Source organism: Pan paniscus, chromosome 3 (genome assembly GCF_029289425.2).
Source record: "Pan paniscus chromosome 3, NHGRI_mPanPan1-v2.0_pri, whole genome shotgun sequence".
NCBI classification, from domain to species: Eukaryota; Metazoa; Chordata; class Mammalia; order Primates; family Hominidae; genus Pan; species Pan paniscus.
In genome coordinates, this window is record NC_073252.2 from 110,779,980 (window position 1) to 110,805,834 (window position 25,855).

A 25,855-nucleotide genomic window follows, 5' to 3' on the forward strand; every position below is an offset into this window, starting at 1 on the left:
AAAAAGCAGCCCATTAGGCAGAAGGAAAACCAAGACAGTGTGTGGACTCCTGGAAGTCAAGTGAAGAAATTTATGTCAAATAAATTTGTTTTGAAGATAAGTCAGACAAGAACTGACCAAAATTGACCAAAGCAACAAAGATGGAACTGGAGGTCATTATGTTAAGTGAAACAAGCCAGACACAGAAAGACAAGTATTGCATGTTCCCACCCATAAGTGGGTGCTTAAAAATGTGTATACATAAATGTAGAGAGTAGAATGGTAGACAATGGAGATTTTGAAGGGTGAGGGGGTGGGAGGGGGCTGGAGGATGAGAAGTTATTTAATGGGTACAATGTACGTTATTCGGGTGATGGATACCCTAACAGTCCTGAATTGACCATTACGCAATGTTTGCATGTAACAAAATTGCATGTGTACCCTCATACATTTATCCAAATAAAAAAAAAATCCAAAACAAAATAGACCAAAGTATATGACAACATGGATGTGAGTGGCAACCCTGACAAGAATAGTTTTGATGAAATGGTAAGAAGGGAACCTGAAGGTAGTGGATTTAAGGCAGAAATAGCAAGTACAGACTACATTTCAGAAAAAGTTTTCTATACGTGGAGCAGAAGCATGGAATTACAGAGGGACGGGGATGTATGCTTATGGGAACCAGCCAGTAGAGAGGGAAAATAGATGATACAGGGGAAAGTGGGAGCCAGAGGGAGAGAGAGGAGGGAGAGTACTTATAAGAATGATGTTCACAAGTAAATTTGAGGAGATCTGATCAAGTGCCCAAGTAGAGGGCTTGGCCTCTCATAAGAGCATGCACAATTCATTCATGGTAAGAAGATAAAAGGCATCATTCGGCATATGGGCAGATGAATATAATAATGGTGAAGAAACTATGTGGAAGCTCTCTTTTCACTCCCTCTGTTTTCTTGGTGAAATAACAAGGTCATCAGTTGAGAATGAAGAATCCAGGCCAGGAGTGGTGGCTCACACCTATAATCCTAGCACTTTGGGAGGCTGAGGCAGGTTGACTGCTTGAGGTCAGGAGTTCAAGACCAGCCTGGCCAACATGGTGATACCCCGTCTCTGCCAAAAATACAAAAATTAGCCAGCCATGGTCACGTGCACCTGGGATCTCAGCTACTCCAGAGGCTGAGGCATGAGAATTACTTGAACCCAGGAGGTGGAGGCTGCAGTGAGTCTAGATTGCTCCACTGCACTTCAGTCTGGGCAAGAGTGAGACCCTGTCTCAAAAAAAAAAAAAAAAAAAATTCAGGGGCAGCACTGGAAGTTTGAGAGAGAGTTGTTAATGTGTTAATGATTGTCTTGAAAAGTGGGAGAATGAATTTATTAAGGAAATATGAAGGATTACCACATGCCAACAAGGGCCCACTTGAAATTAGTGTCCAGCAACACTGAGACCTCTCAGCATTTTTCTCCAGGTATACATTGCATGGGTGCAGGCTTAGAGTAGATGGAAAAATGGATATAATTGAGATTTCATTTTGCCAGGTGAGTATGGCAGAGGGAGAAAGAGGCAAGTTGAAGTACATACAAGGCAGTGGTTGTAATAATATAATAGTGGTTCATGGAATCCAAATTGAGTTAGGAGGAGGATGGGGACGTGCAATGGAGTAGGGATAGTGTGAAGATAGTAGGGCTGCAGAGTTGGAGGTTTTAGTGGGATTACAGAATTATTGGAGATAGGGTAGTATAGGAAGTCAGTTGGGAAGAAAGTAAGTGATGACCGGAGAATGGAATGCTTGATAGTGTGGTCATAGAGAGGGGACAAATATCAATAATAAAAAACCCTAGGGTATGAACATGGGAGTAGACAGTGTATATCTGGGGTGGGGTGGAGGTCAAGTCATTGCAGGTTAACAGGGGCATTGTCTAATTGTCTATGTGGATTTATTTTATTTTATTTTATTTTTAAGATGGAGTCTCATGCTCTCACCCAGGCTGGAGTGCAGCAGCATAATCTTGGCTCACTGTAGCCTCCACCTCCCGGGCCCAAGCCATTCTCCAGCCTCAGCCTCTCGAGTAGCTAAGATTACAGGCATGCATCACCATGCCAGGCTAATTTTTGTATTTTTAGTTGAGACAGGGTTTTACCATGTTGGTTGGGCTGGTCTCGAACTCCTGACATCAAACCATTCACCTGCCTTGACCTCCCAAAGTGCTGAGATTGCAGGTGTGAGCCATTGCACCCGGACTATATCGATTTTTAAAAAATTAACAAGAATTATGACAAGGATATTGCTGAAGGAGAAGAAAGTAAGGCTTTTAAGGCCTTCAGGAAATGTAAATGTCTGTAACAAAGAGAAGTTGCGGTGGTCTAGCATGATTTTCAAAGCAGTTGGATTTTTTAGGGGAAGAGGTAGGGACAAGAGTCTAGACGTAGCAGTTATAAGCAAAGATGAAGCTCATCCTAGGGTCTGAGAGAGAAGGAGGGCTATTGGAAGATAAACAGCCACCACCCAAGAGGGCTTCAGAGACCACTACAGTAGTCTCCATTTTGCATAGTTTCCTGGTAAACCCAAATGATGCCTTTCCTGGAGCACTCTTCACTGTTGTGGCAAGCGACAAGTGAGACTGAGACTTGAGTCATACCTCAACAAGCCAAGGAATGCCAAAGTTCTCCAGCAAACCACCAGAAGCTAAGGAAAAAGCATAGAACAGATTCTCCCTCAAAGTCCTCAGAAGGAACCAACCCTATTGTTACCTTGATCTTGGACTTCTGGCCTCCAGAACTGTAAAAGTAAAAATTGAAATACTGGCCAGGCACAGTGGCTCATGCCTGTAATCCTAGCACTTTGGGAGGCCAAGGTGGGCAGATGGCTTGAGCCCAAGAGTTTGAGATCAGCCTGGGCAACATGGCGAAACCCGATCTTCACAAAAAATACAAAAATTAGCTGGGCATGGTGGTGTGTGCCTGTGGTCCCAGCTTCTTGGGGGACTGAGACAAGAGCATCGCTTGAGTCCAGCAGGTCGAGGCTGCAGTGAGCCTAGATCTTGCCACTGCACTCCAGCCTGGGTGACGCACTGAGACACTTACTTAAAAAAAAAAAAAAGAAAAGAAAAGAAAGACAGAAAAAAGAAAAAAGAAAATACTTTCCTACTTATAATATTGCATTGTATCTCTGCCCATATCTATCAATCTCAACATCTGTCTCTATATCAACCTATTATCTATCTATTTAAAATGTTATTCTTTTATTGTTATGTTCATTTTTTCATTAATTTGGATTATGTACCCCAGGACAGGAGAGACTGAAGACCATAAATTTAGATTTCTGTGTGCCCACTTATGATACAGAGCACTCAGGAGCCGTAGCAGTATTATCAGTACTTACTTGGCTCACTAAGTTTTTCTTGATTTTCTGATATGATATAAAGGTTTTCTTTTTTAACCATCTTTATCTTCAGTCTCCTGTTTTTAGGTAGATATCATTACATAATATCTATGTAATATATCATTACATAATATTACATAATAATGTAGTAATGACTACAGTATTGAGTATTTACATTGAGCATTTACAATGTCTATGTACATTATCTCATTTGCTATTCACAATGATCCTACAAAGTAAGTAATATTATTGCCCTTTCACAGGTAAGGAAACTAAAGTATAGTTTTTTTTTTTTTTAGACTATGTCTCACTCTATTGCCAGGCTGGAGTGCGGTGGTGTAATCCCGGCTCACTGCAACCTTCGCCTGCCGGGGTTCAAGTGATTCTCCTGCCTCAGCCCCCTGAGTAGCTGAGATTACAGGCATGTGCCACCACGCTCGGCTAATTTTTGTATTTTTAGTAGAGGTGGGGTTTCACCATGTTGGCCAGGATGGTCTCAATCTCTTGACCTTGTGATCCACCCGCCTTGGCCTCCCAAAGTGCTGGGATTAGAGTAGTGAGCCACCGCGCCCGGGAGCTAGCTTTCTTTTTTTTTTCTTTTCTTTCCTTTTCTTTTCTCTTCTCTTCTTTTTCTTTTCCTTTCTTTCTTTCTTTCTTCTTTTTTTCTTTCCTTTCTTTCTTTTTTTCTTTCCTTCCTTTCTTTCTCTCTCTCTCTCTCTTTCTTTCTCTCTCTCTTTCTTTCTTTTTAACATTTGGAGGTCAAGCCAAAGGAGGACTGAGAATTGATCATTAGATTTCGCAGCATGGAGGTGATTGGGAACCTTGCCAGGAGAAAGTTTGGTGATGTAGGTGGAGGAAAGCCTGAATGGACTACGTTCAATAGAGAACGTGAAGAGAGGAACAGGAGATACTGAAACTTTCTAAAGGCTCTTGCTGAAAGGAGATGTACAGAACTGGAACACTAGCTGAGGGAAGGGAGGCTGCGGTAAAGGAAAGTTTTGCTTTGTTTTGTTTTTGAAGGTAGGTGTATGTTTCTACGGAAATCTTTAAGAAAGGAAAATTTATGATGCCTGAGAAAGGGAACAATCTCAGGAAGGTCATTTTATCTGTAAAAAGCCATAATTCCACCTCAATAGGACAGCTGAGCCAATGAAGAAAGACAGTAATCAGGTTTGGAAGGTGGTTTGCATATCCATGGAAGCTCTATACCCCTGGGAAACAGTGAGGCAAACAAGGTCGGCCCCTGTGCGGGATTTATGACTCCTGCCACAGCCCTTGCGCAAAGGTCTGCAAAACATGGTCCGTCTTTTAAGCTCTTCACAGAGCTACAAAAGAGGTGCTCTCTGCCTTGGTGAGGGATGGGGCCAAGTCCCTACCCTGGACGGTAGCTGGAAGATGCTTTCTTACAGTGAAGAAGGTGGGAAGGGAAGAGGCTGGATCTCGAGGGAGGGGGAAACGCCCAAAGCGTGAAGGACACACCGTTTGGGACACTTCATCCATCAGCCCACATCCGACAGGGGTTGAGGTCCCGGTGGCATTTCACACCACGTTCTCTCCGTAAATGAATTCCCCCTTATCAATAGGGAGTAGTTGGCAGAACAAAGAATGTGTGCGCGTGGAGGCTGAAGGTGGGTGGGTGGGTGGGTGCCTTAGTACAACTCCAGCGGAGAGTGAGTGCGGATAGGAAATGTGTGTATGGCATGAATGGAAAGAGCCGAGAGTGAGTGTGGAGATGGGCAGGGAAGAGCTGGACGCGCCCCAACAGCCAGGGGCCTCCCGAGGGAACGTCCGCCAGTGATGCGGGAGCGCCCGCGGAGGAGCCTCCTTCTCCCCACCCACCTCCCGAACTCCGGCAGTCAGTGGTGCATATAGACATATTTCTGGGAGCTGTCCATGAGCTCATCGCTCTCCTGGCGATAGCGGCAGCGGCTAGGGAAGCAGCCTCCTTTCTCCCGGCGCCGCCGCTAGAATAAGCCCGGCAGCTCGCACTTTCAGACCACACGCGCCGGGCGCGGCGCTGGGAAGGGGCAGCTGCTTGCCCAGCCCCGCGGCCAAGGTCGCGTCCGACCCCGGCCCGCCGCGGCCCCGAGTCCGCCGGCCGGGATGTAGGTGGCGCGGGAAGGGACTTCGGGGGGGCGAGCAGAGGGCACAGCCGCCCCTTCCACTCTGCGGCACAGGAGCCGGGGCGGGTCCGCGGGGCGCGGCGGCTGCGGAGACTCTGGGCGGGCGCGGGCCGCAGGCCCGACGCGGAGGAGACCGAGGAGACGCGGGAGACCCGGGCGTGACAGGAGGAAGAAACCCGGAGCCGCAGGAAGATGGCTTCTCCCACCTCCCCGGCCCCGGAAGGCGGGGCCTCCACCCCGCCGAACCCGCCGCGGATTCGTCAGGTGGGTGCACAAAGTGCGGGAGGGGCGCCGGCACCCCATTGTCCTCGCGTCCCCCAAGGGCGGGGACCTCAACCCCAATGCGGCGGCTCCCCAAGGAGCGGGGCCGACACGAGCCAACTTGGCTACATCGCCCGGCCCAGGACCATTCTCTAAACCTCTTTTCTCAGTCTCACTTCACACACAGACACACATACAGACACACACGCAGATAGCCCTAGAAAAATACACGTCTTCCAAAACCAGACGTGTAACTTCTGAACGCACGCACACTCACACACACGCACCCCGCAAACTTATCCCTCCCACCCCGCACAGAGGCACACACCCAGCTGTCACATGACCCACTGCAGAGCTATACCGTTAGAAGAAACCAGGGTGCCCCTGGGGGAAACGTACCCCAGACCCAAACTCTCCGAGGACCTTGAGAAGGATTGCTGGAAGCATCTACTTCCACCCATAGGAGAGCAGGAACCTCATCTAGAGGTTACTCACCATTTCTCAACTTTCGGGCAAAGCTTCACCCAACAACTGCAGCCCTGTATCCTGCATTAGCCATGTAGTACAGAAAACATGTGTTCCTGTTCTCTCCACGTCTATAGAGACACAAACAGCTTCCCCCAGCACTGCAAGGAGGAATGCACGTTTCTTTGACTGTTTGAATAAGCCCTGTTTTCTGTTTGTATGGTAATATTAAAACAAGGGAGTACTCCATCTGGTTGTGATCTGTGATTTGGTATCTAGATTTTTTTCCCCCCGGCTACCATTGCCAGGAACTATAGCACTAGCACTTTAGGTTATCACAGTAGTAGCGATTGTGCACTTGCTGTGTTCATGGTAGTGTATGAGTGTGAGAATATGATCCATTGACTGCAAATAGGAAACCTCTTTACCGAAGAGAACTGGATTCCTATTTAGAAAGAGGGCTAAAATTGGTTGATGAATACTATCTGTGCAGGAAAATAATGCCCAACAGAATGGTCTTTCTCCCTGGTAGTGTGGAAATTTTGAAAAATAAAGGAGACTCCAGGATTTATGAAAACGTGACAGTAAAATTGATTGATGCCTAACAAGGTCTTTGCCACGTTTGAATTTTAATATGTGTAGGTAGTGTTATATTAGGGACAAGCTTTGTTTATGGGCATTTTTTAATGCAATGACTAAAAAGTAGTGTGTACAGTTTTTGTGGCAATCTGCGTCCCAAAGAAATTGTTAGGGTTTTAAATCCTTGTAGAATCTAGGACTCTAATTTTATGACAATGCATTTTTAATTGCACTTGGAGCTATTCTTTTTTTTATTATTTTCTGGAAGAATTGTGATAGCAGATATCATTAAATCTGTATTTGTGATAGTTATGCATTCAAGAATGAAGGTGAAATTATTGTTATTTGCAATTATAAATCATATTTTAAGCAAAAAATTATTTTTATATTTGGCTAAATATATATGTATGCACACATACATAAACATTGAGGAAGTAAAATTTGTTAATTTATTAATAAACAGAATATGTGCACTCAGACATTTCTATGAAATCTTATTCTGTAAAGCACTTTTATTGATCTAGCAAATAATACGTATGAAAATAGTTATAGAAAAAATGTGCGTGGAAGGTCATTGTTATTTTGCAGACTAGACACCCTATTTAGAAAAGCTCATAATTAAAAGCTGTGTAAAATGACATAGTGCTGCAACGTTCAAGTTATTGACTGGTGTCCTCTGTTCAGGCTTTCATTTATATGACCTTACAGTAGCACTGTTTTAGTGATTGGTGCATTAATTTGCATAGGATGTAGAAATAGGTTGCTGGAATTAGGTCCTTCCAGTCTACCTGATTCATCCAGTCAGGTGGAACAGAAGTACTGACAACCTCTGGCTGCAGAATCACCATTTGCCTGAAAGTGATTTTGAGCAAATTAGAAATAGAAAAACGGAAGGGAAAACCGTGTTGTTCTACTAAGTGGTGAAATGTTTTAGGCCCCATTCACATTGTATTTTAACTGTGTCACTGTTTCCTGGACATATTTTTCCATGTTCATTAGTAATTCTTTTTCAAATCAATTCTGGATTGAATTGGAATTAAATTAAAATTGGAATTGTTTTACTCTTTCTGAACCATGTAAAAATTCAGAAAAAGTGTAATTGAGAAAAGCACAGAAGTCCAAAGGAGTAAAGATTTTAATGTGGATTTCTGACAAATCTATTGGTCATACTATTAATTATATAATGGAAATTTAGAAATTAAAATATTTTAGGAAAGCTTTTGGTGAATATAAACATAGCTGGCAAATTAGTATATTTAACTACTAATTTCAATGAAACTATGCTGTGTGGGGATTCATTTATTCAACAGACATTTACTCAGCATAAAGTAATGTTTCATGTTCTAAAGATAATGAAATGAAGAGGACAAAAACCCTACCCATTAGCAGGTGTAGGTATTTGAAGCATCAAACTATTTAAAATTTGAATTACTTATAGGGTCCTTTCCATGTTATTTAGACAAAATAGTTATTTATCAACTTTTTGTTTTGATCACTCCTCTAATAATGAGCCTAAATAATACCTAATTTGTATGTACCTAAAATGTCACTGTAGGATTGAATTCGTTTGCATTTATTTGCTATATTTCTGTTCTCATTAATTATTTCATATATTATTAGAATTACATATCACAAGCTATATATGTTATTTTTTACAACTTCATATTTTGAACAAAGATTTTTTTAAAGCTTTTGGAAAATGCTGATGTAGCGTGAAATATCTAAAGTGGTCCAGTACCTTCACACAGTGTACTTAAAATCTAGATTTCCAAAAATGAGAAGGACAAGGAAAAATGACCTTTAAGTTCATTCTGCTAAGGGAGAGATAACTTTATCAATGCGCCATCTTTTCAGGCTTGTTAGGCATTAGGTATTTCCCTTTTTTTCTTCTTCTTGTAAGAAAAGGGGTATCTTTTCTGTGTTTTATATACAGGATAAATAAGTTACAGAAGTTTCACCTACTTTTTCCAACTCGTAAGTCAAATTAGTTATGAAAATAGATTTCGTGGACATCAGCCTATGTTTATTCTTCATTCATTTTCTAACTTTGTAAAAGAAAAGATGAAGAAACGATTGTTTTGCAATAGTTTGTCTGTATATGTCATATACATTAAAGGACCCATATGACTCTTACGGCCATTTCCAGAGAATTTAAATCAAAGTTACATGCGTACTTACTGAGATTATGACATATAAGATATATTGAAGGCCGGGCACAGCGGCTCATGCCTGTAATCCCAGCACTTTTGGAGGCCGAGGTGGGAGTATCGCCTGAGATCCGGAGTTCGAGACCAGCCTGGCCAACATGGTGAAACCTGGCCTCTACTAAAAATACAAAAATTAGCTGGGTGTGGTGGCAGGCACCTGTAATCCCAGATACTCAGGAGGTTGAGACAGAAGAATTGCTTGAACCCAGGAGGCGGAGGTTGCGGTGAGCTGAGATTGAGCCACTGCAGTCCAGCCTGGGTGACAGAGCAAAACAGTCTCAAAAAAGAAAAAAAGAAAAGATATAGTGATAGCATCTATCTGGACCTTACCATCTTTCTGACAAACTCTGATGGGTGTTATCATGGCACTGATTGCCGTGAGACTTGGAAGAGCTGTAAGACCGTCTGTCATTGGTGCCAGAAAACTTCAGTGTCATTCTCTTGTTTCTTCATCAATCCTTCCCCGTGGTCTCTGGGTATTGGTGTCATATCATTTATGGCACCAAACTAGTGTTCCTTCATTCTTTGCTGTGGAAGCATTGAGACCTCTCATGTGGTAATACTGAAATATTTACAGTGAGCCAAGCATGGTGTTGAGCGAGGCATAGTTTTCACAACAATCCTGTGAAGGAGATATTATTCCCATTTTCTAGACAAGAAAACGTGGGTTTAGAGAAACTGAGCTACATACTCAAGTTCATAGTTAGGAAATTGGAAGTTAGGGATTTAAAATGTGGTCTTAATGATGCCTTACTTTGCAATCACTGTTACTTACTGTCTTCTTCTAATTTTCAGGGCTTGTGACTATTAAAGAACTCCTCTGTTACTCCTAGCTATCTATAATTATTCTCATGGAGTTCTGCTTTGAGTTACTTGGATTTAACTATCGTATTTACAGTAGAGTTGAAGTAATTTTCATTACTCAAATCCATCAGGAGAATAGCTTGGGCCAGGCCAGGTGGCTCACGCCTGTAATCTCAGCACTTTGAGAGACTGAAGAGAGCGGATTGCCCGAGGTCAGGAGTTCAAGACCGGCCTGGCCAACATGGTGAAACCTCATCTCTACTATGAATACAAAAAAATTAGCTGGGCTTGGTGGCGGGTGCCTGCAATCCCAGCTACCCGGGAGGCTGAGGCAGGAGAATAGCTTGGACTCAGGAGGTGGAGGTTGCAGTGAGCCGAGATTGCACCACTGCACTCCAGCCTGGATGACAGAGCAAGACTCCATCTCAAAAAAAAAAAAAAAATGCTTGAATTCCATTTTCACTTCTGTGTTCTCTAAAAGAACATTTTTCCAGCATCATGGTTGCTGAGAGGAGAGACTAAAGCTTTCAGTTACCTTTTGCCTCCACTGGGAGCTCCTCAATTATTTCTGCTGGTCCTGAGAAAAATATTTCTGAGAATGAATGGGTTAATGGAGAATCTTTTTGAACAGGTTATATATATATATACGTATATATGCTTACATTTATATTTATTTATTTATTTATTTTTTATTATAAATAGAGGTGATATTTCACTATGTTGTCCAGGCTGGTCTCAAACTCCTCAGCTCAAGTGATCCTTCTGCCTCAGCCTCCCAAAGTGCTAGGATTACAGGTGTGAGCCACTGCGCCTGCCCAGGCTTACATTTTTAAAGGATTTTTCATTCTTTCTTTTTTTTTCTCTTAAGAGTTGGGGTCACCAGGCACAGTGGTTCACGCCTGTAATCCTAGCACACTGTCTCAAAAAAAAAAAAGTCAGGGTCTCTCTGTACTGCCCAGGCTATGGGCAGTGCAGTGGGGTGCAGTGGTTATTCACAGATGCAGTCGTTCTGCATTATAGCCTCAAAGGCCTGGGCTCAGGAATTTGCGACCAGCCTGGGCAACATGGCAAAACCCTATCTTTACAAAAAATACAAAAATTAGCTGGGTATGGTCGTGGGTGCCTGTACTCCCAGCTACTTGGGAAGCTGAGGTGGGATGATTGCTTGAGCCGGGGAGTTCAAGATGGCAGTGAGCTGTGATCATGCCACTGCACTCCAGCCTGCATGACAGTGAGACCCTGTCTAAGAAAAACACAACAGGCCAGGCATGGAGGCTCAAGCCTGTAATCCCAGCACTTTGGGAGGCCAAGGTGTGTGGATCACCTGATGTCAGGAGTTCGAGACCAGCATGACTAACATGGTGAAACCCTGTCTCTACTAAAAATACAAAAAAAATTAGCCGGGTGTAGTGGAGGGCACCTGTAATCCCAGCTACTTGGGAGGCTGAGGCAGGAGAATTGCTTGAACCCGGGAGACGGAGGTTGCAGTGAGCCGAGATCATGCCATTGCACTCCAACCTGGGCAACAGAGTGAGACTCTGTCTCAAAAAAATAAAATAAAATAAAAATAAAAATAAAAAATAAAATTAAAAAAAGAAAAAGAAAAAAGAAAAGCACAACAAACAAATGCCTGGGTTTAAGCAATCCTCCTGCCTTAGCTACTCGGGTAGCTAGGACTACAAGCAAGCCTGTGCCACTGCACCTGGCAGTTTCTTCTATTATTAATTGCATTCTTTGTATATTTTTGTCAAGATGTTACATACATACACACACACACATATATATATACTTATTTTTATTTATTTATTTATTTTGAGACAGAGTCTCACTTCGTCCTCTAGGCTGGAGTGCAGTGGTGCCGTCTCGGCTCACTGAAACCTCTGCCTCTCGGGTTCAAGCTATTCTGCCTCAGACTCCCGAGTAGCTGGGACTACAGGCATGTGCCACCATGCCTGACTAATTTTTGTATTTTTAGTAGAGATGGAGTTTCACTATGTTGGCCAGGCTGGTCTCGAACTCCTAACCTCAGGTGATCCACCCACCTTGGACTCCCAAAGTGCTGGGATTACAGGTGTGAGCTACTGCACCCAGCCAAGATGTTATATATATATATATGTATATATATATATTTTTTTGAGATGGAGTTTCGCTCTGTCGCCCAGGCTGGAGTGCAGTGGCGTGATCTCGGTTCACTGCAAGCTCCGCCTCCCGGGTTCACGCCATTCCCCTGCCTCAGCCTCCCAAGTAGCTAGGACTACAGGCGCCTGCCACCATGCCCAGCTAATTTTTTGTATATTTAGTAGAGATGGGGTTTCACCGTGTTAGCCAGGATGGTCTCGATCTTCTGACCTCATGATCCGCCCGCCTTGGCCTCCCAAAGTGCTGGGATTACAGGCATGAGCCACTGCGCCCGGCCAAGATGTTATATTTTTAATTTTTATTTTATAAAAAGTATTTGAGTTACAGCACAGGAAAATTTATTTTAGACAGTGAAGGGATGACAGTCACAGGCAATAAATAAATAAAGTTATGTATTGACATTATTAATTTAGATTTTTAAATTTTGTTTTTTAATATACATATAGTAAAATTCACTTTTTATATAGTTTAATGAGTATTGACAAATACTTAAGAGTCGTGTAACCATCACCACAATCTAGGTAGAGAATAGTTCTATCTCCCTGAAAATTTCCCTCATGCTAATCCTACTGTAGTCAAACAAAGGCTTCTCCGACCTTCAATTCCTGATAGCCACTGATCTGTTCTCTGTCCATATAGTTTTGCCTTTCCAAGAATGTCAGATAAATGAAATTACCTAGAATAAAACCATTTAAAATTGATTTTTTTCAATCAGCATAGTGCCTGTAAACAGGTCCCTCTAAGTGTCTTGCATGTGTAAACATTTTGTTCCTTTTTATTGCTGAGTAGTATTCCATCGTATGGGTGCACCACTGCCCAGCCATTCACCAGATGAAGAACATTTGGGTTGTTTCCAGGTTGGGGCAGTGATGAATGAAGTTGCTATATAAAACACTTTGGAAGGCCGAGGTGGGCAGATCACCGGAGGTCGGGCATTCGAGAGCAGCCTGACCAACATGGAGAAACCCTGTCTCTACTAAAAATACAAAATTAGCTGGGCGTGGTGGCGCATGCCTGTAATCCTAGCTACTCGGGAAGCAGAGGCAGGAGAATCGCTTGAACCCTGGAGGCGGAGGTTGCGGTGAGCTGAGATCGCGCCATTGCACTTTAGCCTGGGCAATAAGAGTGAAACACCGTCTCAAAAACAAAAAAAATTGGTATGGATTTTTTGTGTGAAGCATGTTTTTATTTCTCTTGGGTGTGCACCTAGGAATATAAATTTTGGATTATATAGTAAGTATATGTTTAACTTAATAAGAAACTGGCCCGAGGCGGGCGGATCACGAGGTCAGGAGATCGAGACCATCCTGGCTAACACAGTGAAACCCCGTCTCTACTAAAAATGCAAAAAAAAATTAGCCGGGCGTGGTGGCGGGCGCCTGTAGTCCCAGCTACTCGGGAGGCTGAGGCATGGGAATGGCGTGAACCCGGGAGGCGGAGCTTGCAGTGAGCCAAGATCGCGCCACTGCACTCCAGCCTGGGCGACAGAGCGAGACTCCATCTCAAAAAAAAAAAACAAAAAACAAAAAAAACTGACAAACTATTTTCCAATGTGACTGTGTTGCTACTTTTACATTCCTTCCAACAATGAATTAGAGTTCTTATTGCTCTACGTCCTTGTCAACATTTGATGTTGGCATTTTTTTGTTTTAGTCATTCTAATAAGGGTGTAGAGACACTTCTTTGTGGATTTAATTTGTATTTCCCTAATGACTAATGATGTTGAATACTTTTTATGTGCTTATTTGACATCCTTAAGTTTTCTTTACTTTTTTTGAGATGGAGTCTTGCTCTGTTGCCCAGGCTGGAGGGCAGTGGTGGGATCTTGGCCCACTGCCATCTCCACCTCCTGGGCTCAAGCAATCCTTCTGCCTCAGCCTCCCAAGTAGCTGGGACCAGAGGCACACGCCACCATGCCTGGCTAATTTTTGTATTTTTAGTAGAGATGGGGTTTTGTCATGTTGGCCAGGCTGATCTTGAACTCCTGGCCTTGAGCAATCTACCCACCTTGGTCTCCCAAAGTGCTGGGATTACAGGCGTGAGCCACCGCACCCAGCCTTAAAACATTATTTATACAATTTCCCATTTAAACATCATATGAAGCTACAAGACAAGTACCCATTTCTAGGAGGAAGGCTGTTTATGAAAGTGAACTGCATACAATAAAACTATATCAAAAAATCAAATGAAAAAAGACAAAGTAATATGTCACATCTCATACCCTACTTGATGAATACAGAGAGTTCCCAGAGGCTTTAAAAAAACAATTTCTAAATCGGCTACATTGAATATGAGCAATAAGATGAGAAATAAATAGGGACTTTAAGCTTCATTCACTACAAGGTTTGGAGACGTTTAGCATTTTATGTTTTTATAAAGGGTTATTATATGGGTAGATTATGGTATATTAAGGAGCTAATTATCTGTTTCTAGTGACACGTATAGCCTTGAGTTCACTAGCCTGTAAACCTAGCTTTTATCGCAAGGATATATAAATAGTTTCAATTATCAATTGCTACATAACAAACCCCATCAAACATAGTGGCTTCAAACAACAATAATCATGTGTTTTGCTCATTAATCTGCAATTGGGTAGGGGTTGGTAAGGATATGAGGAATCAGCTGGGGTGACTAGAAGGCTGGAGGTGACTCCATGACTGGAGCAATAATCATCTAAGATTTGCTCAGTCACACGTCTGGTGACCAATTCTACCTGAGGGTGTCAGCTAGAACACCTATATAAGTCCTCTCTGTGTGGATCTTGGCTTCCTTGCAGCGCGGTGATTGGGTTCCAACAGTAAAAGTCCCAAGAAATTGCGGCAGAGGTAAAAGGCATCCTTAAGACCTAGCCTTAGAAATCACAGGTTTCTTTTGTCATACTCTTGGTGAGGCAGTCTCATGGGTTCACCTAGATTCAGTGGTAGGGGACGTACATCCCACTATTCCATGGGAGTGATGGATATTAACATCATATTATAAAAATAGCATGTGGGAGGGATATTGGCCCCCTTTGAAAATATGATCTACCACAGAGTGAGAACTAGGTTAACACAAATAAGCTGGTATCAAACAAGACTTAGCACGTTATTTTTGTCATCGGATCAGGAGGTAACACAGATGTGATAAGAACTAGTTACAAACATTTCACAGGAAATATTTCCTCACTTAAATCTTCATAAATCACTATATGCAAATGCTGTAGTTCTGCTGTTTACCTTCCTTTTGATTGTTCAGTCGCCTTGTACTCGGGCTCTGTGCTTTGAGTTTGGAGAGTGTTACACAGTACCACCCTTAGACACAAGCTGTAAGCTCTAGAACTTCTCACTCTGGGCTCCTTCCAACCACACTTTTTCCTACTGAATGAGGAGGGCATGGGACCAGGGGACTTGCTCACATAGGGCCTGCACTTTTTCTTTGCAGCTATGGGAGGTGGAGGTTTTAGTGAGCCGAGATTGCGCCACTGCACTACAGCCTGGGCAACAAAGCGAGACTCCCATCTCAAAATTAATAAATGAATAAATAAACAATAAAATGTACAAAATACATTTTGCTTGATACCTGGCAGTTGGTTTATACTAAATGATTTAAACTATTGTTGTTATATGATAAATGCACAATAAATGTCAGCCTCTTCCCTTCCCCAAGGACAGCACTACAAGGAAGGACAGCCATTTGCCTGAGGATTAGACACGGAAGTCAGAAATGAGGCTTGCACAGCCCCCCTAGTTCCTATCTGAGTAACTCTGAGTAAATTATATAATCTGGCTAAACTTTAGTTTTATAATGTATTAAATGGCAGTAACCATAATTCCATCTCACAGGTCCGTTATTATTATTATTTTCTTTTTTATATATAGAGACAGGGTCTTGCTATGTTGACCAGGCTGGTCTCGAACTTCTATCCTCAAGCAGTCCCTCCAACCTTGGCCTGCCAAAGTGCTGGGATTACAGGTGTAAACCACCACACTGGGCCTCATTGGTCCATCATTAATCTCTAATGGTATAATGTTAGTGTAAGTGCTTTCAAAATAATAAAATACTATAGGTGTATATGCTATTGTGAAAAAATATGTAATTTTGATTTCAATTGTTTATATCGTAAGCCTTCTGGTTAACTAAATGTCCCTTATTCTAATAGTCTTTTTGGTAGAGATGGGGGCCTCCTATATTGCCCAGGCCGGAGTGCAGCGATGATTCATAGGCATGATCCTAGTGCACCACAGCCTTGAACTCCTGGGCTCAAGTGATCCTCCTGCCTCAGCCTTCTGAGTAAATGGTACTATAGGCTTACAGCACTGCACCTGGCCTCTAATAATCTGTAAACATGATTTTATTGTACTTTTTTTAAATTGAAGAAGTTATACAAGAATGTGGTAATAACATCACATATTTATAGATGGATATGTGGGAAAAGTAAACCTTACTCCAAAACAAAACACTGCAACCCCCCTCTCCCCGTTTTGTTTACATAAATGGGAGCCTACTATCCACATTGCTTTACATCATGCCTTTTTAATAATAATTTATTTTGGTAGGCTGGGCGTGGTGGCTCACGCCTGTAATCCCAGCACTTTGGGAGGCCGAGGCAGGAGGATCACCTGAGGTTGGTAGTTTGAGACCAGCCTGACCAACATGGAGAAACCCCGTCTCTACTGAAAATACAAAATTAGCCGGGATGGTGGTGCATGCCTCTAATCGCAGCTACTCGGGAGGCCAAGGCAGGAGAATTGCTTGAATCTGGGAAGTGGAGGTTGCGGTGGGCCAAGTTCGCACCATTGCACTCCACCCTGAGCAATAAGAGAGAAACTCCATCTCAATAATAATAATAATAATAATAATAATTTATTTTGGTTATCATTCCATTTTGGTACACATACTTCATTTTTTATTTAGTTACATATTTTATTATATGCATGTTTCATAATTCATTTCACTGTTTCTTTATGAATGAGCATTTAGATTGTTTCCAGCATTTTGCTACAGTGCACAACATGTACAGTTATCTTTATGAACATGTGTGAGGGCCAGGCCTAGTGGCTCATGCCTGTCATCCCAGCACTTTGGGGGGCCAAGGTGGGAGGATCTGTTGAGCCCAAGACTACCAGGGCAACACAGTGAGATGACATCTTTACAAAAAAAATTGTTTTTAATTAGCCATGCATGGTGATGAGCACCTGTAGTCACAACTACTTGGGAGACTGAGGTGGGAGGATCACTTGAGCCTGGGAGGGCGAGGGTACAGTGAGCCATAATTGTGCCACTGCACTCCAGCTTGGGTGACAGGGTGAGACCCTGTCTTTAAAAAAAAAAAAAAAGAGTATATATGGGTCCTTGAACACATGTACTGACAGATAAATTCCCAGGAGTGAAACTGGTGGTTTAGGCCTGGTGTGGTGGCTCAAGCCTATAATCTCAGCACTTTGGGAGGTCAAGACAGGAGGATTGCTTGAGCCCAGGAGTTCAAGACCAGCCTGAGCAACATAGCGAGACCTCATGTCTACAAAAAGTAAAAAAAAATTAGCTACTCAGGAGACTGAGGTGTGAGGATTGCTTGAGGTCTGGAGGTCATGGCTGTAGTGAACTGTGATCATACCACTGCACTCCAGCCTGAGTGACAGAGCAAGACCCTGTCTCAAAAATAAATAAATAAATAAAAAATAAATTTTTTTCTTTCTACCCTGTTAACTGATGGAAAAAATAAAAATAAAATGAAACTGCTGAATTAAAGACTACTTTTACACCCTCTCACTTCTGAATACTACATTCAGCAACGTAGGAATCTCAAGTAACAAATTGAATTACACTAATTTTGGTCTTAGGTGTACAATTGCTAATCAAGCTTTATATTTTACAAATATCTTGTTTGTTTCCTTCACTTTTAAATATTACATGCTGACGTCAACATATTAGGAAAATAACCCTCATAATCTTGCAACAAGTAGGGATTACACCTCAGTTGAAAATTTTCTTCATTTAACTCTGTTCTTTCCTTAGCTCACTTGAGGTTATTTAGCTTCAGGGTGTTATTAACAAGTATGACTTGTTTTTTGTTTTTGTTTTTTTTTTTTTAATTTCAACTTTTATTTTAAATACAAGGAGTAGATGTGCAGATTTGTTACACGGGAATATTACATGATGCTGAGGTTTGGAGTACGGATCCTGGCACCCTGGTAGTGAGCATAGTACCCAAGAAGTAGTTTAACTACCCTACCACCAACAAGTACCATTTCTGTTCACTTTTCAGATTCCCTCCTTCCTTATAATTCTTGACAGTAACTTAATGACTAATATCTGTAGCAACTTGGAAAGCAGATAATCCATATTTTAGATTTCAGATTTGTTAAGTGGATGCACAGAGTGTAAGTAACTTGCTCAAAATTACCTAGCAAACAAGTGGCAGCCTGGCAGGGCCCTAATTAGTAATAATTTGCTCTTTAATCCATGGAACTTCATGGCATTTCAAACATGAAGAGAGAAATTACCAATTACATTTTCAGTTTTAATTACCACTCGATGGAAGACATACTAATAATGTAATCCTCCCTTACATTCATTTCAACATTATAGAAGGTAGCTGTTAAAATTAGAAACCAAATTAATAATTTCAGATGTCACCTGGAATATAACCCTTGGCAATAATTTTAAAAGACACATTCTTCAGATTTTTCATTGATTTATTATTTTGAGACAAGGTCTCACTCTGTCACCCAGGCTGGAGTATAGTGGCATGATCTCAGCTCACTGCAGTCTCCACCTCCTAGGTTCAAGTGATTCTCCTGCCCTAGGCTCCTTAGTAGCTGGGATTAAAGGTGCATGATGCCACACCCAGCTAATTTTTAAATATTTTGTAGAGACGGGGTTTCACCATGTTGGCCAGGCTGGTCTCGAACTCCTGACCTCAGGTGACCCACCTGCCTTGGCCTCCCAAAGTGTTGGGATTACAGGCATGAGCCACCGTGCCCAGCCATATTCCTCAGATTTTTCAAAAGCAAAGTTATGACTTTATAAGTTATATTTAATTTGAAAAGCACTCAGAATATTTTAAATTTTTTTCTAAGGACATTAGATCTATCCTCGCTCTCAAGAATCTTAGAATCATATAGGAGATGATGGGCTAGGCATGGTGGCTCACGCCTGTAATCCCAGCACTTCGGGAGGCCGAGGCAGGTGGATCACAAGGTCAGGAGTTCAAGACCAGCCTGGCCAAGGTGGTGAAACCGCATCTCTACTAAAATTACAAAAAAATTGGCTGGGCATGGTGGCGGGCACCTGTAGTCCCAGCTACTCGGGAGGCTAAGGCAGAGAATTGCTTGAACCCGAGAGGCGGAGGTTGCAGTGAGCCGAGATCGAGCCATTGCACTCCAGCCTGGGCAAGAAGAGAGAAACTCCATCTCAAAAAAAAAAAGAGTATCGTAAGGGGCAATAATAGTGTATAAAATACCATGGAAGGACAGATAAAAGTTTATTTTGGTTGAAGGAAATCGTATTAGGTTTAATGAAAAAGTTGAAATTTGAGTGGGATATAGGAGAATGGCTTTAATTTGATAGGTAGAGATTGGATAAAGAGCTTTTCAGATCCAGAAGGAGCAGCATAAAGAGACACAGAGAGATGGGAAAATACTGGAGGGCAGGCAGAATGGTTAGTGATCAATAGTAATAGACTAACGAGTAAATGACAAGGAATTACCAGTGAAAGATAAAACTGAAAAGATATTTGGTAGGCTGGGCATGGTGGCTCACGCCTGTAATCCCAGCACTTTGGGAGGCAGAGGCGTGTGGATCACCTGAGGTCAGGAGTTCGAGACTAGCTTGGCCAACATGGTGAAACCCTGTCTCTACTAAAAATACAAAAATTAGCCGGGTGTGGCAGTAGGCACCTGTAATCCCAGGTACTCGGGAGTCTGAGGCATGAGAATCACGTGGACCTGGGAGGCAGAGGTTGCAGTGAGTCGAGACTGTACCACTGCACTATAGCCTGGGTGACAAAGTGAGATTCTGTCTCAAAATAAATAAAAAAGAAAATATATTTGGTATAATATCATGGATGGCCTTCAGTTTACTAAAGAATTTGTTCTTTATTCTGTAGAGAATGAATACCCCTGAAAGGTGTTGGCACCATTAGCCATCTTCCTCCCATCCCCAGATAAAAGCCACTTCCAAATAAAATCATCATCATCGTCGTCATCATTGTCGTCGTCGTCATCGTTATCACCTAATCATGGATGTCATATTTTCACAATCTTATTTAAAATCCAAATACAACTTTAAAAAAATTGCCATTTTCATCAGTTCTATAATATACAATTTAATAAAAACAATATTTTTGGGGCTGGGCGCAGTGGCTCATGCCTGTAATCTCAGCACTTTGGGAGGCCGAGGTGGGCGAATCACAAGGTCAGGAATTTGAGACCAGTCTGGCCAACATGGTGAAACTCGTCTCTACTAAAAATACAAAAATTAGCTGGGCATTGTGGCAGGTGCCTGTAATCCCAGTTACTTGGGAGGCTAAGGCAGGAGAATTGTTTGAACCCGGGAGGTGGAGGTTGCAGTGAGCCGAGATCATGCCATTGCACTCCAGCCTGGGCAACAGTGTGAGACTACATCTCAAAAAGAAAAAAAAAAAAAAATATATATATATATATATATATATATATATATGTTTAACCTCTAGACAGATCACTTCATGCCATACCCCCTTAGAATCTCTCTGTCTGTCTTCCAATCAGATTGCCTCCATTAATTCCCTCCTAAATAAAACTTCTGGAACTGTCACTGCATGCAGGGTTTTTAATTGAAGGAATAATTTATTTCAAAGGCTGAACAGTACTAGATTTAAAACCATAGTTTTGTTAAGATACTTTGTGTGAATGTTATTTGTAGAACACTCAGAAAAAAATGAATATTATGATGGATATTGCTCAACTGGTTTGGCTCATTTGTGCACGGAATCTTGACTAATATCCAGATATTAGGCCAGGTTTTTTTTTTTTTTTTTTTTTGAGACGCAGTCTCACTCTTGTTGCCCAAGCTGGAGTGCAATTCCGAGATCTCGGCTCACTACAACCTCCGTCTCCCAGGTTCACGCCATTCTCCTGCCTCAGCCTCCCAAGTAGCTGGGATTACAGACGCCCACCACCACACCCGGCTAATTTTTGTATTTTTAGTAGAGACACGGTTTTACCATGTTGGCCAGGCTGGTCTCGAATTCCTGACCATGGGTGATCCGCCTGCGTCCGCCTCCCAAAGTGTTGAGATTACAGGCGTGAGCCACCATGCCCAGCTGCCAGATATTTTTTATGACAATACTTGGAAGAGGTTCTTTAATTTAGGACTTTATGAAAGTAATAATTGAATTTGTAGGAAATAACATTCAAAGAATTCAAAGAATTTAAACAGATCTCTGCAATTATTAGTACTATCCCCTGGGGTTTTGATATTAATAATACTATCCCCTGGGGTTTGGGTATGAAATTTTGTGCCTCTTCACTAGGAAGTCTCAATCCTGTCTGGATTTTCTTTCTTCCATATGTAGTCTGATCACATTCTGAATTCCACATTGTTGTTTCTCTGCAATGTCTATGCTGAGGTTGCTAACATCCTTGTTTTAGGGCCATTATTATTATTTGTACATCTTATTTGGTGCTAATGTGATTACATTTAACTTAAAGTACTAAGTTTGTTCAGCTAATTTTGGTTTTTTTTTTTTTTTTGCTTCTCTTGCCTTATGGTGTAAAACTTCCATACATATCTGTTAGCCTGATAAAACTTCCATTACATACCTGTTAGCCTGGTAAAAATGTCTCTCTAGCCAGTGTCTTCTGTCTTGAATATGTGTATTTGGCCATGATCATTGCTTAGGGAGCTGTGAGTGATGAGAAGGATATTTTAAGTTACAGATTCACAGGTCATTTCTTGATTAGGGTTTGGGCTGAAAACAGAACCCTTTGAGCAGAAGATTGGCACTTCTGTATCACATATGACAGAAGCAGATCCCTTGAAGATGTACCCAAATTTAGAAAATTGGAGATGGAAGAGCAGTCAAACAAGAAGCCTAAGAAGAATCAGTCATGCTCCTTGAGAATAGCATTGCGTAGCCTGAAGAAATTGGAGGAAACATGAAGACCTGGGTGATTGTTAAGTGCTACATCTGGAATTTATTTTTCCTTTTAATGAAATTAAGCAAACATTCTTTTGTTTTACCTGAGCAGGTCTAAAAACAGTTTCATTCTTTTCAATGCTTTATTTCACTAGACTAATATACAAGTTATTTATCTTAACAGTTTTCCTTTATAATGAATGGTATCTTGCCAGGCACTCGGTATTAAAAGCCAGACTCTTGGAAATGTGGTTCTTCAAATCCATTAACCTTTATTCTACTCTTATCATAATAAATGTAGAAGCAGCGTGTCATTTTTCTGCAGTGTATTATCTAATATATATTGGGCTTGTGTGACCTTTTTTTTCTGATTGTCCTAAAAGATGCGCTTATTAAACTATTTTCCTACAAGTTTTATGAATACTGAATTTCTCTTCTGCTATCTGTCTGCACTTTAACTTCATAAGGTTATTTTGCCTTAGTTCATTTTGGAATTGAGCAAATCAAATAAACTCTTTCTGAGACTGCCCAATGTAATGAATGATAGATAATAGTGAACATGAAGGAAAATGATAGATGCATGGTACTGTGATATTCCTTAAATTGTGTGAGCTTGTAGATTTCAGAGTAATAGACATATTTAATACAAATTATAAGGACTAATCACTTCATAATGCCAGTTTATAAGGAAAAATGTTTATTTTATGAATTTATACCACTGAGCTAAACATAATATCTAACAAGCCAATATGCTTTAGTGCTATTACCTATCCAAGATAGTTACCAAGTATTTGTATAGCTTTGCTGGAAGTGCTTAGACAGTTTTTTAGACAACAATGAATATTTACTTTAAAAATATATATATTTATAAATATAAAAAGCTAAAATGTACAAAAGTACCAGGGCTATTGACTAAATCAGACTTCTAATTGGATAAGAGACCTTGTATGCCAACTTAGAAAATCTTATCTCTCTTTCTGATAAAAACTTGGATGATTATATAGCTGACTTAGTTCTTTCATCTGACAGTACAAAATGTTTTATGCATGAATGCCTCTTTTATAGACACCTTCTTCAGTTATAAAAGAGAACCAGGAACACACATCCACTTCTAAACATTTGCATTCTCACATATTCTTGCCTTCTTCCTTCCTGTTTCAGCAGAAGAATTATCTTGACCTTGATCACATTCTCTCCTGCCTATTCTAGGACTTTCCTCTGTTTAGAAGGTGTTGTTGTTTTCCGCAATTCTTTTGTCTTCACTAGTTATAGAGAATGGGGCAAGGCTGAGCCTGACAGTGAGGTTAAAGAAACCCAGTTGATGGGGAGACAAGGATGCTTTAGTTAAGTATTTAGTAAGTGGATAGCCCTCATCCTATTAGACTTCTTAATTGTTTTTGTTTTTCAGACAGTCTTGCTCTGTCGCCCAAGCTGGAGTGCAGTGATGTGATCTTGGCTCACTGCAACCTCTGCCTCCCAGGTTCAAGCAAATTTCCTGCCTCAGCCTCCTGAGTAGCTGGGATTACAGGCACCCACCACCACGTTAACTAATGTTTTTATTTTTCATAGAGACATGGTTTCACCATGTTGGCCAGGCTGGTCTTGAACTCCTGACCTCAGGTAATCTGCCTGCCTCAGCCTTCCAAAGTGCTGGCATTATAGGCGTGAGCCACTGGGCCTGGCCTACTTCTTAGCAGTTTTTATTTATTTTTTATTTTTATTTTTGAGACGGAGTTTCACTCTTGTTGCCCAGGCTGGAATGCAATGGTGCAATCTCGGCTCACTGCAACCTCCGCCTCCCAGGTTCAAGTGATTCATCTGCCTCAGCTTCCCAAGTGGCTGGGATTACAGGCATGTGCCACCACACCTGGCTAGTTTTGTATTTTTAGTAGAGACAGGGTTTCTCCATGTTGGTCAGGCTGGTCTTGAACTCCTGACCTCAGGTGATCTGCCCACCTCGGCCTCCCAAAGTACTGGGATTACAGGCATGAGCCACCGCACCTGGTCGCATGAGCCACCGCTCCCGGTCAGCAGTTTTTATTCTGTTGACCATTTCCTCCTTCCTGAAGCTCTTCTCATTAGGACTATAGATTACCATTCATATATTCAACTTCTGAAATAAAGATGCTTATACTAACTGAGCTGTGTGTGCGTCAAGCTCTGTGACAAATTCTTTACATGTATTATTTCATCCTCCCATCCATTTGATGAGATAGGACAATAATCACTCTAATTTAAAGAAACCAGGCTTAGTAGTTTGCTGAAGATCATGCAGTCAAGGAAATGGTAGAGAAAGGGGTTCATGTCCACATGTGTTAGTTATCAAAGCTTGTGTCCTTAAACAGTGCATGTAATACCACCTCCTCATGCCAGGTATCATGTTGGGGCCTGGAAGTACGGAGGTGAAAACACCTCAAATACAGAGGGGAAAACACTTAGTACTCAGGGAACTATGATACAGTGGAAAAACCAACTAAGCAGATAGAATGTGATGATTTCAATAAAGAAGGTATAATTCGGCCGGGCACGGTGGCTCAATCCTGTAATCCCAGCACTTTGGGAGGCCGAGGCGGGTGGATCACGAGGTCAGGAGATCGAGACCATCCTGGCTAACACAGTGAAACCCCGTCTCTACTAAATATACAAAAAATTAGCCAGGCGTTGTGGCGGGCGCCTGTAGTCCCAGCTACTCGGGAGGCTGAGGCAGGAGAATGGCGTGAACCCAGGGGGCGGAGCTTGCCGTGAGCTGAGATCGCGCGATTACACTCCAGCCTGGGCGACAGAGCGAGACTCCGTCTCAAAAAAAAAAAAAAAAAAAAAAGAAGAAGAAGGTATAATTCAAAGGCCTCTGCTTGGGGACTTCAGCAAAGGCTTCAAACAGAAGCTGGTGCTTGAAGGAAGAGTAAGTGCTTGCAACCTAAGATGGAAAGGGAATATCAGAGGAAACAGGAATTGCAAAGGCTTGGAAGTAGAAAGCATACGGCATTTTAGGCATTTTAGGGAGTTATCAGAAGTTCTGAATGGCTGGAGCACAGTTTTGGGGGAGGTGGCAGGATATGAGACTGGTGAGTTAGTCAACAGCCGGATCCTAAAGAGCTGTACTTATTATCATGACTTATTCATGGTTTTCCTACCAGTGTTCTTTATCATTCTCCTCCATCACTTCCTCTTCCTTCACTTGTTCTTTAAACATTAATGTCAACCAGGGTTCTACTTTCCATCTCTGATTTTCATCTCACATATTTATATTTCTTCCCAGACCAATTATCCACTCCTGTAGCTTCTATTACTACCATACATTGATGTCTCCTCAACAGCATCTTTAGTGTAAACCCCTCTGTTGACCTGGTACTTTCATCTGACTTCCATAAATCTCTTCCTTTATGTCTTGTGGGTCCTTCAAACATTACATGTCTATAAAAGTCTCACTATTTGGTGCCTACCCTCGAGTGCTGTTTTTGGTTTCTTTTCCTCTCTCCATCTTTTCTCCAATCTTACTTTTTCTGTCCAAGTTCAGGACCACATTGGGTCTTATATGGACTATATTATAATAGTGTCCTAATTGGTCTCACTCTCTGCAGTCTCTCCCATTTACAAACTCTCTTGTATACAACACATCTGATCCTGTCACTTCCTAATGGAATCAGTTATAAATTTCCCTAATTGCTACACTATGAGGTATTGCGTGTAGAACAATGCCTGTCATATTGCCTGAAATATAACAGGTGCTCAATGAATAATTGAATCTTTTAAAATTGAAATTAAAGTCTTACATGTGTGGACTAGATAGAAGGAAAACATAGAGTTTGGTTTTATAATGTGCTT

General features: G+C 41.7%; 1 protein-coding gene across 2 annotated transcripts in view; it reads left to right on the top strand.

The window, feature by feature from the left end:
• Positions 1–5,534: 5,534 nt before the first annotated feature.
• The window catches only part of ANK2 (ankyrin 2), a 685,755-nt gene continuing 665,434 nt past the window's right edge, over positions 5,535–25,855 (top strand). For both annotated transcript variants that reach the window (XM_055111732.2, XM_055111740.2), the window contains exon 1: positions 5,535–5,743. In XM_055111732.2, the coding sequence (XP_054967707.2) occupies positions 5,672–5,743 (72 nt within the window). In that variant the 5' untranslated portion in view covers positions 5,535–5,671. The remainder of the gene's footprint in view (positions 5,744–25,855) is intronic.